Source organism: Brettanomyces bruxellensis, chromosome 9 (assembly GCF_011074885.1).
Source record: "Brettanomyces bruxellensis chromosome 9, complete sequence".
NCBI lineage: Eukaryota > Fungi > Ascomycota > Pichiomycetes > Pichiales > Pichiaceae > Brettanomyces > Brettanomyces bruxellensis.
This window is the reverse complement of record NC_054690.1, coordinates 3,259,285-3,273,540: the sequence shown is the minus strand read 5'-3', so window position 1 is coordinate 3,273,540 and position 14,256 is coordinate 3,259,285. Positions and strand designations below refer to the sequence as shown.

Sequence of the window (14,256 nt, the reverse complement as noted above, 5' to 3'; positions counted from 1 at the left end):
CTTAATTACGCGTTCATCCATGACGGAACTCATTACACTTGACCACGACAGATAAAAGATACATTAGAAATCAAAAATATTAATATTAATAAGTAAAAAAAGATAAAAGAACCTCGTCAGAAAAGTAAAACACATGTTAATTCTAGTCATTTAGTACATATACTTGAAATCGGGATTGAGATCACCGTCTATTAGCTTAGTTCTCTCATCCTTTAGTGCCCACTTCTCACGATAGTCAGGAGTCTGTTTTAATTTGTTCATGCGCACAGTATATAACGTGTAAACGCATGTAACAACAAACGATAATGCAACAAAGAAGATGGAAACAACCATACCAGTATGATAATTTGGAGCATCGGTATTAGGGAACAACCATGGTGAGATGATACCACCAATGTTACCAAAGCCGACAATTGTGGATGTTCCAACGGATTTATTTCTGTGACCTGCAAAGTTCAAAGAAAAAAGGCAAACAACAGCGGGCATAGCAGAGTATAAGCCAGTAACCGCTAAGAAGCATCCAGCATACTTAACTTTGTAGTCTTCGGATGCCATTACCATCGCAAAACCAACGATAGCTATGATGCATGAAAATAGAGCAAATGGTAATCTAAGTCTGGCTTTATCCGAAGCAATCGACAGAATACAAGTGAATCCCCAGGCAAGAATCCATGGATATATTGAATGTTCGTTGGCGCTCCATGAAGTGTATCCCAAGTATTTTATAATTGTTGGGGCAAAATAGGCATAACCATATGAAGGAATCACTAAGGCGAAGTAGCAAAGTGCGGTTAAATAAGCCTGAGGAAGTTTATAAAATCCCAAAATGTCTCTCCAGTTCATATTCACTTCAAATGCGGACTTACCAGCATCATATTCAAGTTTCCGTTTCAAAAATTTACGTTCATTGTCATTGAGGAAACGGGCTTGCTCTGGGAAGTCTGCAATGGCAAAGTAAAGGAATATGGCCAGAAATGCAGTTATAGCACCCTCGATAAGGAAAATCCATTGCCACGAAGAGTATCCTCTGACACCATCTAAGTCGTGAATTCTAAATGCAATGGCACCAGCACATCCACCTGCTAGACAAGTACAACTGAAAAAGAATGAGAATCTTCTTTGCGACTCTCGCTTACAGTAATAAGAGGAAAGGAGGTAGAACAAAGCGGGAAAACTACCACTTTCGAAGACACCCAAGAAGAATCTGCATGCGATCAAGCCGCTGTAATTTTTGATGAAAGCCTGACACATACCAGCAATACCAAATAGAAATATCATTGTTCCAAGCCATAGATGTGGACTCACGATCTTCATGAGATAGTTCGAAAGAACCTCGAAGAAAACATATGGCACAAAGAAAATTGTCAAGGCGGTGTTGAACTGATTGCCGTGAAGACCTAATTCATCCTCCATACCATACACCTTTGCATTTGAGATATTCACTCTGTCAAGAAATGCCAAGAAATAAAGCAAAATAAATGGTGGGACAACATAAAAATCAATCTTCATCATCAACTTCTTATGATTTATACCCATTTCCGTAGCCATCTTCTCAATTTCCTTGTCCTTTTCATCATCGCTCAAAGCGAGAACACTTCTTTCATCATCTTTGGTAGATTCAGATAGTATCGCTTTAGAGTATTCATCTGCCGAACTAGAATTCCTGGCATTATTTATCTTTTCATCACTTGTTGTAGAATTCGCCTGTGATAACTCCTCGAATGTGTGCTCGGGGGAGTCCGATTTGAGTTCAGTCATGTTTGTGAACCCCAAATATATTACCTTTACCTTTACCTTAAGTTACGGCTTTATCTTAAACTATGAATAAAAAAATTCCATATAAACTAAACCCCTCTTTAAATACAAGTTCAAATTCGTTTACATTACATTCAAGTATATATACGACAAAACCCTGGGTCCATCGGATTTAAAGTTGAGAAATTTAATCATGACTTTTTACTATTTTTATGCATTATTCCCTTTTTGGATGCTACCAACGGTCCGACGAAAAATTTTTCTACGGCTTTAAAAAATTATCATGCAAGGGCGGAGAAATTTCAAATTCCTCATCCAATTAAATCGATCAGTACTCCGTTGACGGAAGAAAGACAGCTCCTGTTCACATTCAAACCGTTAGTCACTCGTGGACACCGGAAGACATGCTTGCATATTACTTGTGCTTTTTATACCAAGAAGTCTAAGTTTATTAATATCATGGTAACATTTTGAACAATAATAGTTAGAAGCAATATCGTATTAGAGCACCCTACTATTCCATATTACCATCTGCTAATGTTAAGCATCTTGGCAAAGTTTAAGTATCTTTTTTTCTTCGAATGAAGTTAAGAGCATTTCTTCTTTTCATTCGAAAAAAAAAATCAGTCATAACTCAACTCTTATTTATTATTTTTTGCCCTGTCTTTTATGTATGAGTAAGTTACCGGACATATGCGCGCTTCCCTGATACGGAGCTCTTCAAAACTAATTTTTAACTCTATTTTTTTTTTTCCTTGGCTTTTATTTCCGTATGAATCAGAATGTGGGGATGCGCGAATTTCAGGAATCAAAATGTTTATGCAGAGATATTAGTGAAATGAACTTGAGGACGGCTCAAACAAAATATGAAAGATTTAACTTACTTATATACTAAGGTTGAATTACATTTTATAAAACGGTTATTCTTGGTTGATACATATGTTTTATCTTATAAAGCGCTTAACATAAAATGTATATATATCACTATTTGTATGTAGGTTATCGATCAGATAAAATATACTCCTTTTCTTTTACAGGCTTAATATTAACCACTTTAACCCAGACACCTTGCATTATATAGTATTGATAGATTTATTCTAAGTTATTAAAAATACTATGGTATTAATAATAAACCTTAAGTGGTTGAATTTCATACTTTTTTGGGGAAAATAAACGAACTTACCTTTTGTTTGCCAATGGCACAGAAACCATAAGTTATGAAAATCCTCTTCAACAAAGTAATTCAGGGATATTGGAGGAAGAAAATTTCAAGGTCAAAAGGCGGCTACGGCCACACCCAAAAATACCAACCGCAGGGGTAAGTGATAGGATTTAATAAGGTCACAAGAACATTAAGATGGAAAAATTCAATGTCATCTATCAATGGAACCGATTAAAATTAAACAAAAAAATGGTAACTGCTTTTTTGGCCTTTCCTCAACATAGAAATTGCCTTGAAGTGCTTAGGATCAAATTTTAAGTCACTGCGATCTGACAAGAAAAATAAGAAGAATTATAGGAAGCCGAGTGCGGAGAACTAGAGATCTGATATTTATTTTCATTTCCATCTTCCCGAACCCGTTTTCGATTGTCCTTTAATCCTATTGTCAGGAAACCTGATTTGATATTATAAAAATTTATATGATCAAATAGTAATGCAATATTACAGCAAACTTCTCAGCCGCCCTTTTTCTTGGTTCCACATACTAACAAAATTCATAGTGACAGAATTAGTGTCCCGGGGCCTCTCACTTCTTTCACTCTCTCCTCATATCTCTTCCTATTTCCCCGTCGTCATGATAAAATAAGATTTGTTATATCCATAATTAAACTAGATACATTGGTTCATTAAGAGAATCACCTCTGACGTCTGTGATGTTCAATTTGCAGTTGTCCTTTTTTGTTATCATTTTAAGAACCACCAGAATTTCCTTATAAATTGCTTAGTCCCATTCTCCCAGATTTGCTTTCCTAAATATCTCCGCTGGTCCCAGGATGATTAATTTTTTCCCCCGAGTTTTGTTTCCCTCAAACGTATTTTTTTGACCTTTTAAAAATTTTGTGGGGAAGGCCGAGGTTGTCGCATTTAAATGCTGACAGGACTTCTTGAATATGTAGTGACACTGGAGCATATATATATATATATATATATGTACATTTCTTATCAATATTTTATTTTTGATATTCTTACTTATTAAATTCAAGATAATATATACATATATATATTTGGTGTCTTCCTATTCACTTTCTCTATTTTATCCATTTGATCTCCCTCACTGGAATCATCTTGTCTCTTACTAAAGGGAACCAATTCTTTGCGTTCATTCCAGGATTATTTCATTATAACGAAAGCAAATGTCATCTATTTCCACAGATAACAAAGTTGTTCCTACAACTGTGAAGCCCAAAGGCTCTCAAACGGAAAGAAGAATCATAGATCTTCTTGCTGGAGGTACTGCTGGATTATTTGAAGCACTATGTTGTCATCCACTAGACACTATCAAAGTGCGAATGCAATTGTACAAAAAGAGCAACTATCCAGGCCAAAGAGCACCAGGTTTGGTGAAAACAGGTGTGGACATTTTCAAAAATGAGGGTTTCTTAGCATTATATAAAGGATTGGGTGCCGTCGTATTAGGGATTGTTCCAAAAATGGCCATCCGATTTTCATCTTTTGAGTTTTATAAATCTATGATGTCGGATAAAAAAACTGGAAATGTCTCTGGAATTGCAACGTTTACATCTGGTGTTTTAGCAGGTGTAACAGAGGCTTGTGCAGTTGTTAATCCCATGGAGGTTGTTAAAATAAGATTGCAAGCCCAGAGTAATGCTATAAAGCATGGCAATGCAAAAGATATCACTAAGCCAAAGTATAGAAATGCGATACAGGCTGGATATCTTATTGTTAAAGAGGAGGGATTCAAAGCCCTTTATAGAGGGGTGGCTCTTACTGCGGGAAGGCAGGCTATTAACCAAGGTGCCAATTTTACCACTTACACTTATTTGAAAAATAAATTGCAGAAATCGCAAAATAAAGACACACTTCCTACTTATCAAACTGCTGTGATTGGATTCATATCTGGTGCGATTGGCCCTTTCTGTAATAATCCATTGGATACCATTAAAACAAGACTGCAAAAAGAGGTTGGTAGCTTGAATGAATCTAACTTTTCTAGAGGTATCAAAATTGGACGTGCCTTATTTAAAGAAAGTGGTGTTAAGGCGTTTTACAAGGGTATCATTCCTAGAGTGGCAAGAGTTGCCTCCGGACAGTGTATTGTTTTCCCTGTCTACGAGTTCTTTAAAGGTAGAATGTATGATATGGCTGGATTAGAAAGACCAAAGCGTCTTAAATAATGAGCCATGCCTTTCGTGATTTAACAATGAGGTTTTTCATACTTTACCGTTATAGTACAATCAGTATTGACTTCTTGTTTGGTGTTGGGCATTTTTTATTTGTCAAATTAGTAAGGTTTATTATATTATATAAAAAATCTTGTTTCATACAACAGATATACATGATGGATAGTTATTTTCTTTACTTTTGTCTTATTCCATTATCTACACTAATAATTTCTTACCAGGAACGAGTTTATCTGCTTTACCTTAAAGCTAATCAAATTAATGTATAGCAATCATATTTAGTATGTATCCACACACGCAGCTTTTTAATTGTGCTCACTCTTTGTTATTTAAAGGAGGCATGCATGTATGACCATTTTTCCAATGTTATTTTTGTGATGTATTTATATAGTAATTGTTTGCGTCATTGCAAACCATTCGACTTAGATAAAAATAATCGAACATTTTGGCATGTCCAAATATGGTGTTATTAGATGCATAAAAATGCTGGAATAAGTAATTTGACTGATAAATTACTCCATGAGTTTTTTCCCATTTTCTTTCTTAATTTTTCCATCTTTAAATCGCCGCATAAGATGACGAAACTATTTTTTATATATATAAGTAACATTATAATGTATGAAGCGTTTCCAATTTAGTTTCTATCATCATAGTAATCAATACAATTCATTATTTTTGCTTATTTAATTGTTTTCTCATCTGAATTCGTCCTGATGACAGGAAAAGAGCAAGCGACGGACAACTGTGCTGTGGCGTTAAAGCATGACCCACGAAAAGACAATTATCATTTTCTTTCAAAAATACCAGATAACCTATTGACTTCAATAGTTCAACTTTCAACTTTACAAGAAAATGATGAATTTGAATGCGTTAATGCCACGAAATCGGAAAAGCGAATCTTAAAGCCATCCCCAATCCCAAAAAATGACTCCGGAATGTCCAATAATTCGTTAGAATTGGTATTAGATAAACTCATCTTCAAGCTTTCTGCCACTAAAAATACGGAAAAAATTGTAAGAGAGAATGACATAAATATGGAAGAACTAACCAAGATTTTGAAACATTGTTTGCTTAAAATAAAACAACTTAGCTTGTCTTTGGATATATCAAAAAAAGACAGTTTATCCAAAATTGATCGTCTAGAATTGGAAAGAAACATGTTACTGAAGGATATTGAAATGCTTAAACGTAAGCAATATTATTGTACACCTCATGAGAATACATTTACTCCAGCACCTATCCAACATGGGACCGGTTGTGATTATTTTAGCCAAATGACCCCTAACTCAACCCCGACAAAGTCGCCTTCAAAGCCCAAGGTATCTTCTCACTCTGAGGAGAGTAAAAAAATAAATAATAGTGCATCATCAATATATAGAAGCCCCAGAAGCAAACAAAGTGAACATCATTCAGCTTTATTCTTCCATTATTACACCTCTCCCGCTGACTCGGGAAGTGATTTCAGCTCGGTTGATAATCGAAGAAACAAAAGAAGAAAAAAGGAAAAGAATTAATTCAGTTGGATTAAAAGCACCATTTTTCACCCACTACAATTCAAATTCCCATCACTTTGAAACTTGACGGCGTCTGGACAGCCGAATCATAGATTGTTTTTACTTCGGATTACCATTCACTTAAGCAATATATTGCCCTTTTCTTGAATAAAGGCACAATGGGTATATTTAATACAAAGCAACATCCATTAGTCCCATTTAGTTCTTTTTATCTACAAGTCTCGAAATATGCATACCCTCGGTTAGGCCCTGCCTATGGCATAATACATGAACTTGGGGTCAAACACAGGGTCTCTTTATCTTGTCCACTACAATACTTAATTTTATCTTGCAGTATTGGACTTTTAGAGCGCTACAATAAGGGCAATACATATGACAAACGAGTATTTTTGTTTATGAGCATATGTTATACTTGCACAATACAGTAAATAATAATGTTGGTGACCTTTTTATAGTTATTCTGTGAACCTATAGCTGAAATTAAGAAATAATATACCCTTTTATTTGTGTATTTATGGAGTGCTTTATAGAGAGCATCCAACAATAAAGCCGGTAAATTATGGTACTAACTTAACGCCGGCGTAAAGAATGACAACTTTTCTATCAATCTCCAACCAAAAAACTAAGGATAAACGATCCCCTCAGCCAAGCATATCAATGATACATTAAAATTGTGAAATTTCTCTTGAATGATTTAATCAAACAATCCCATTCCAAGGTCAGCATCGTCGTCTTCTTCTTCCTCCTCAGATTCTTCCTTCTTCTCTTCATCAGCATCATCGCCAGAAGCTGCTGCTGCACCAGAGGCTGCTGCTGCTGGAGCAGCAGAGACATTAGAAGATGACTTAAGCAAATCATCCTTGAAGTCCTGACCATTGAGAGCCTTGGCAAAGGTCTCAACCCAAATTCTGTCAACAGAAGCACCGGCAGCGTCCAAAACGGCCTGTAAACTGTCGGCATTGATCTCCTTCTCGGAGTCAGTAAGCACCAAAGCAGCGTATGAAAGCAAGGATTCACTCATTGTATTTATATATAGAAGTTTGTCTTTGATTAGTTGAAGCAAATGTATATATCCAGCTTCACTTGCACAACTTAAACTTCTGACAACACTTTTAGCTCGCATGGCTTTTTTTTTTTTCACCGTATTTTTTTCAGCGGATTTCAAACCCCCTAAAAATTGATAGATCCGGTAGTTTGGCAGAATCACAATAGGTCAGTATAAATAAATTAATCACACCTCGCACCTATAATGAACTGGGTTTTAATTTTTAAGGAATTCGGCATGTCAACTGTGACTGCGAAAAAAAGCAAGCGCTATTCAAATACACACAGGAACAACCAGAAGACACGATTTTACAGGAATTCGAAGTTACTGGACTATTTATATACTGCATTAGCATAGTAAATAAAATATTTGGAATAAAGAAAGTAATTATATGCAAGGAATACTAATACCAAATGACTATTTACAATAATATTGCGGTAACAAGGTGCTATTCCAAAATACAGTTGGATACGCAGCAATATTAGGGATTACTTACTTAGCATCCACAAATTGCTTGAAGTTTTGGAGCCAATTGATGTAATCATTGTTTTCCTTAACGCCAGAATACGCAATTATCAATTCCCAAAGTTCATCGCCAAGTCCTTTATCTTTTAAATACTTAAGGATTGCGTCCTGTAGCTCTTCATCTAAGTTTGTAAATTCTGGTCCGCTATATGCTGAAGATGAGATCTCCTCCACACAGTTACACTCCTTGATTGCATCCTCTGCGTGGTCAAAAAATGTAACCGAGGCAATAGAAATTTCGAAGTCAAGGAGAGAAAGATGAATGTCATAAACGCTGGCCCTTCCATTCTTCTCTATCACGGTTTTAATTTCAGTCACAGACAATTCTTTTATATTGTCATCATCCAAATCAGTGAATTCTTCTGGATCTGTTTGCATTTGTTCTTGCAAGCTTTTGAATGTAGAAGATGTGTCAATTATAGCAGCAGTATCAACAAAAACATGTATCGTTTCCGATCCATTTTTCTTAACCAAGTCGGTAATCACATTTCCTGGTTTATCAATTGCTTTATACCCTTGTTCAGTCATGTAGTCTTGAAATTGCTCATCCAACGCAAATCTGTCATCCTGTTCCGTGTTGATTTCACTGCCCAAAATTTCGGAAATTGTTCTAGAGGAATTATTTGCAGGTGCTGTATACGAAAATTGTCTTCTGGATAGTAAATTTACAGGATAAACTCTGGAACTCAATGGCGAAAAGCCGATGACCTTCACAAGTGAGGGCTTTGTTGCCGCTCTGAATGCGCGAATAAGTAGTTTAGATGACATTTCTCAACTTAATCCTTCTAGCTACTATGTATTTGCCGTAATTAATCCTCTCCAGTAGGTCCGAATGTTTTTTAGAAAAGCAGGGGAAGGCCTTCTCTTAAATAATTTTGGTGATTGCCTAAAAATAATATTCTGAAAGCAAAAGTAGAAATGCAGAAACAAAAAAAAAGTTTTAATAAATGCATAATGTTTATGAAGAGGCGGGATATAAAGAGTAAATATTCAGATGTTAATAATATTAGTGGTTGTAATGATAGATGTACAAAGTTCTCAGCACGTATATAAAATGTATGCATTTCTATAAATTTGTTAAAGTTATTCAAGCATCGATTTATCTGTAAAGTTCCCGTTCTAAATAATCTTGAACAAACAATGAACTCCGTTTAAATCTTCTCGAAGCATATTTATCAAAAATGGCCTTATGATGCGTCTTGTAATTTAAGCAGCAATCTATTAAAATTTCGGCTAACGGTCTGAGCTGAGCTTCTGTGTATCCACTGTAGTAAACATGAGCCTCGGTCCATTCCCCGTGATGAAGCATTTTTAATGATAGATAACTTGCACCAGCTGCTAGCCAACTTGGAGGAGCGGCCACAAATCGTGAATCCATGATTGTGATCTCCAGAAAATATTTAGCCAAAGTTCTGATCTCTGTATCATAATTGTCCGCTTTGGAAGTTCGTCTTAAAAAGGACATAGGACCAGGATACCCCATGTCAAAGTCTATGTCAGTTATCATGAACCTCTCAGCTTTTAAAAGCTCGGTTGTAGTATACTGATTTGATATCATATATGCAATTTGTTTAACTGTCGGGCAATTAATTTCTTCGTACTTCGCTGCAATGAAAAGTGCAACAGCTCCGCAAAGTTGAAACTTTGATAGAGATATCGGTCTTTTAGACAGGAATCTATCTATAATATTAACTGTAAGGTATAATGTCTCTGGTAATAATCCGAACCTAGAATGAACCTGTACTATCCAGTTCACAAGCGTGGCCCTATTGTCCCATGTAATCTCTGATTGAATCTGTGGGATGTAATATGGATAGGGTGCGTATTTTGTTTCTAGATCTCTCAAGTGATTGAAAATCTCTGGAGCGTACTCAGCGACCATCGATACATCCCATGTATCTTCATCTTCGGGATCAGGCTCTGATCTATACATTTTGTAAACCACAGCCTCCAGCTCCTTTTCAATTGTCTCATCCCATTGAGGACTCATCGGTACGACTGTACCTTCATCATTGCTATTTGTATGTCGGCGCACATCCTCCTTCTCATAATGGTCAGATGAACTATCACTTAGAGGGAAATCCCGCCAAACTTTCTTGTTTTTTCCACCTGTCTTAAGCTTTTTCCTATCAGGTACCTCCCTCCCTAATTTTTTGAGCGATTTGCATCTATTTGCAGCGTCTTTAGATAACTTTGAACTATTGTGGGCTTTCTCTTCTTTCATTTTCTCTGAAAACTGCTGCAAATATTTAAAAGATTTTTTCGCAAAATCCCCACCGGACCTAGATATACATTTTCTTTCAGGAGTTTGTTTAATATTATATAACTTCTGTTGGTCATTTCCTTTGTTCATTATTCCCTTTAATCTATTCTCTAGCTTAATGCTCTTAATTTTTTCGTCAGTGAAGTAAGGCATCTTGGCAAGCCTACATTGTATATTTCCGGACCTAGAATTCAACTCACTTCCAGAAACCACGCCTAGTACCTTGCGTAGAGTAAGATGTTTGCTAGTACTTACTTTCGATTTTGGTTCTTTCCATTCATTCTCGTCCGATTTAACATCAAGCCACCTGCTGTATGTTGTGGATCCCATAGTCGATGTAATACTCACTATCCAATTAATGTAAGCTATAACTCTAAAATGATAATTCAAAGCGCAAAATGAGAATTTAGCAAGTATATCATACGTCAAGTAGAGCAAAGAGTAACTAACTGTTCGACCCCTATTTTAAAGTGTCGTCATGTACCTATCCAAAGAAAACTTGATATGACGCCTCATGCAAAATAATACGAATGGTTTTAAAAATGTTCAATTTTAAGTACTGAGGTAATTTTAAAGTTGACTGGGACGAGAATTGGTTTTATGTGTGAGTTTATTAAAAGAAGTCTTGAAAAGCACACATTATATGAAAAGTGATGTAAACATTGTCCAGGAAAAAAAATTCAACAATGTGATTGTCAACACAGATTTTAATGGGGAGTCCTGATTAGGAAATTTTCTTATTTCTGAGCCAGTAAGCCTCAGAAGTTCTAACTATTGAACCTACCTTCATCGATACATATAGACCATTCTCCTAAGTTCCTTGATACACTACATTATCTCTATTAGCAGATTGTACTTTAATAAGTTAATTAAAAAGTAAAAAAATATACCCAGCGACCAGGGTGAGGATTGAACTCACGCTCTTGCGATTAACAGTCGCACGCCTTAACCAGCTTGGCCACCCAGTCGACAACAACGCTCGAAGGGGGTCTATTTTGATTTGAATCTGAATTATTGTAGATTATGTAAGTACAAAGTGATTTGTGTATTTGTTTTAGTCGGTGTTAAGAGTGTCGGACTGTCAGAGTATATAAATCCCGTGTGACATTTGTATCTGCTTAATTGCTCACATATCTCTGTGCCGTAGCACTACCGAGCGCGCAGATGCCCAAGGTTATGAACGGGATTGGCCATATAGTTCGGATATAGAAAAGACTTCTGTTGCATAGAATGACCCTCATAACAAAACAGGGTCCTTACGAACACGTTTGTAATCCAGCGAGAACCCGAAGGTTACTCTTGGTTTCAGCTGAAGGTTCACTTCAAGATGGATTTCCTTATATGAATATGTATTGCAAATTACACAATAAAGTCGTCGTCCCTTCTAAGAGACACATAGTATATAAGGAAAAAGTAGTACATACATATAAGAGATATTTTTCCGCAGAAGTGGAATAGGTCATTCTCAGCCGAAAGTAGATTAGGGAGAAAATTATTTCATAGGAAAAATTTCCCCTCGAATTATTTCTCATATCTATCTGTCTGAACATTAATTTGATTCACATATTATAAATCAAATACCAGTTGAACCTTTATGCGTTATTAACATATAAAACATTATTATAACTCATAGGTCCCGACAACACTAACTTTAACAATTGCAAAACAGGTTATCAGGTTTCGTCCTTTCGTATAATAAATAAGTTATATAAAAAGAGGTAAAGTAAAGTAAAAAAAAAGGAAAATATAGTGAGGTAATCAATACATAATGAAAAATATATATTTAATTCTGATTTTATATCATAATGTCGGAACCTATGAGTTATAATAATGTTTCATATGTTAATAACGCATAAAGGTTCAACTGGTATTTGATTTATAATATGTGAATCAAATTAATGTTCAGACAGATAGAAGAAATAATTCGCGGGGAAATTTTTCCTGTGAAATAAATTTCTCCCTAATCTACTTTCGGCTGAGAATGACCTATTCCACTTCTGCGGAAAAATATCTCTTATATGTATGTACTACTTTTTCCTTATATACTATGTGTCTCTTAGAAAGGACGACTTTATTGTGTAATTTGCAATACATATTCATATAAGGAAATCCATCTTGAAGTGAACCTTCAGCTGAAACCAAGAGTAACCTTCGGGTTCTCGCTGGATTACAAACGTGTTCGTAAGGACCCTATTTTGTTATGGGGGTCATTCTATGCAACAGAAGTCTTTTCTATATCCGAACTATATGGCCAATCCCGTTCATAACCTTGGGCATCTGCGCGCTCGGTAGTGCTACGGCACAGAGATATGTGAGCAATTAAGTAGATACAAATGTCACACGGGATTTATATACTCTGACACATAATGTTAGTGAATTTTATTCAGGATTGTTTAATAAATATTATTCTAAATATTCGTTCTTTAAGAATAAGTTCAGATCTCAAAACAGATAAATTCAATGACATATAATAATAGATTGTCTCATACTAGGTAATATTCTCATATGTCCGACAAGCATAACAGACGTAAGTGTGAATGTCTCTGTTAAGAGAGATCTTAGAAGCTTTTTGTGCCTTGCTGTCTTAATTATTTTATTAATACAAGTTGGGAAAAAATACAACCACATATTTATCCAATATTGGTAAATATAAATGTACTCATGCTACGTGTACGTGTTACAGACATACTACCTTCGGTAATTCAAAAATTGGGTGTGAAGCATCATAAAAGAAAATAAACCTATTTTTTAACTCTGCCACTCCGAGGGTATTCGAACGAAGACGATCTATCTGCCCATGCTTCTTTGTGAAAAACATGTCATCTAAAGAGATAAAGTGAAGTGAAGTAGTTTTACATAAAAAGCAAAAATTAATTTAAGGGGAGAAAAAGGTGGAAAGTTAATTTTCTGCCGATCTCCTCAAATACCAAATTAGAGAACTTTTTTTTTTAGAATTGTCCGTAATTAATTATTCTAGACATTCACTATCTAGAAATGCGTTCTTAAAATTTAATAACATATAATAATAATTATTTAATGCGAAGTAATTTATGAGGTTGACAGTGGGAATATAGTATTTTAAAATAACCAAACCCTTCAGACTCTACCGGGATGTTAATGTAGCTTCCTAAATTTGTGTCCAACATAGTGAAAATACGGTCAGACAACAAAATTGCAGGAAAATATTTCTGTTTTTATTTTTTCTTTTACTCCTGAGCAAGGCATACTCCATTGAGGTCATCGATTGTGTACGTGTAATAAAATTTATTATTTATTTCATTAAAGTATGCTTTCATTGCATTATAGTTCAGCGCTCAACTAACCTTTAATACATGAAGTAAAAATTAGGCATTTTTTACTTTTTATGAATTTAATATAGCCAGGCAAATATAACGCTGGGCACATACTACTAGTCTAAAAGTTACAATTTGAAAAATTTGAAGATACTGTAAGATATATTTTTATCGCGTAAAAATCCTTTCGAAGAACCAGTGACCAAGGTCTTTATTTGTTGCTTTGGGCATTTTATAATGGTCATCTGAAAACTAAATAAAAACAAAGCGCCGCAAAATATTCTCTATGGAGAAACTTGGAGTTTGAGTAACACCCTTAGAACGGCTTAACATGATGCTAGATGGTACTTCGTGTACATAAATGCTTGGACGTTTCAATCAGGTATTTACCAATTTAGTAACATCAACTGTATAAGAAATCTTGTGGATAGTTAAGTTAGAGTAAGAAATTTCTGAGGACAGAATCATGAATTAATAAATTGCATCTTGAACTACTTA

General features: G+C 35.3%; 5 protein-coding genes and 1 non-coding gene across 6 annotated transcripts; 1 reads left to right on the top strand and 5 right to left on the bottom strand.

The window, feature by feature from the left end:
- Positions 1 to 150: 150 nt before the first annotated feature.
- BRETT_003220 (uncharacterized protein) lies at positions 151 to 1,758 on the bottom strand (the record flags this gene model as incomplete). The annotated part of the gene is made up of 1 exon (XM_041281731.1): positions 151 to 1,758. The coding sequence occupies one exon, from the start codon at positions 1,756 to 1,758 to the stop codon at positions 151 to 153; it is 1,608 nt and encodes a 535-aa protein (XP_041139522.1).
- A 2,352-nt stretch (positions 1,759 to 4,110) lies between these two features.
- Positions 4,111 to 5,112, top strand: BRETT_003219 (uncharacterized protein; the record flags this gene model as incomplete). The annotated part of the gene is made up of 1 exon (XM_041281730.1): positions 4,111 to 5,112. One exon carries the CDS (start codon positions 4,111 to 4,113, stop codon positions 5,110 to 5,112), a length of 1,002 nt encoding a protein of 333 aa, XP_041139521.1.
- Positions 5,113 to 7,326: 2,214 nt separating this feature from the next.
- BRETT_003218 (uncharacterized protein) lies at positions 7,327 to 7,653 on the bottom strand (the record flags this gene model as incomplete). The annotated part of the gene is made up of 1 exon (XM_041281729.1): positions 7,327 to 7,653. One exon carries the CDS (start codon positions 7,651 to 7,653, stop codon positions 7,327 to 7,329), a length of 327 nt encoding a protein of 108 aa, XP_041139520.1.
- Positions 7,654 to 8,169: 516 nt separating this feature from the next.
- Positions 8,170 to 8,970, bottom strand: BRETT_003217 (uncharacterized protein; the record flags this gene model as incomplete). The annotated part of the gene is made up of 1 exon (XM_041281728.1): positions 8,170 to 8,970. The coding sequence occupies one exon, from the start codon at positions 8,968 to 8,970 to the stop codon at positions 8,170 to 8,172; it is 801 nt and encodes a 266-aa protein (XP_041139519.1).
- A 331-nt stretch (positions 8,971 to 9,301) lies between these two features.
- CLB4_2 (B-type cyclin) lies at positions 9,302 to 10,795 on the bottom strand (the record flags this gene model as incomplete). Its single annotated transcript, XM_041281727.1, has 1 exon — positions 9,302 to 10,795. One exon carries the CDS (start codon positions 10,793 to 10,795, stop codon positions 9,302 to 9,304), a length of 1,494 nt encoding a protein of 497 aa, XP_041139518.1.
- A 564-nt stretch (positions 10,796 to 11,359) lies between these two features.
- Positions 11,360 to 11,433, bottom strand: BRETT_003215. The gene has a single exon. It is a non-coding gene; the product is annotated as a tRNA-Asn (tRNA).
- Positions 11,434 to 14,256: the final 2,823 nt, after the last annotated feature.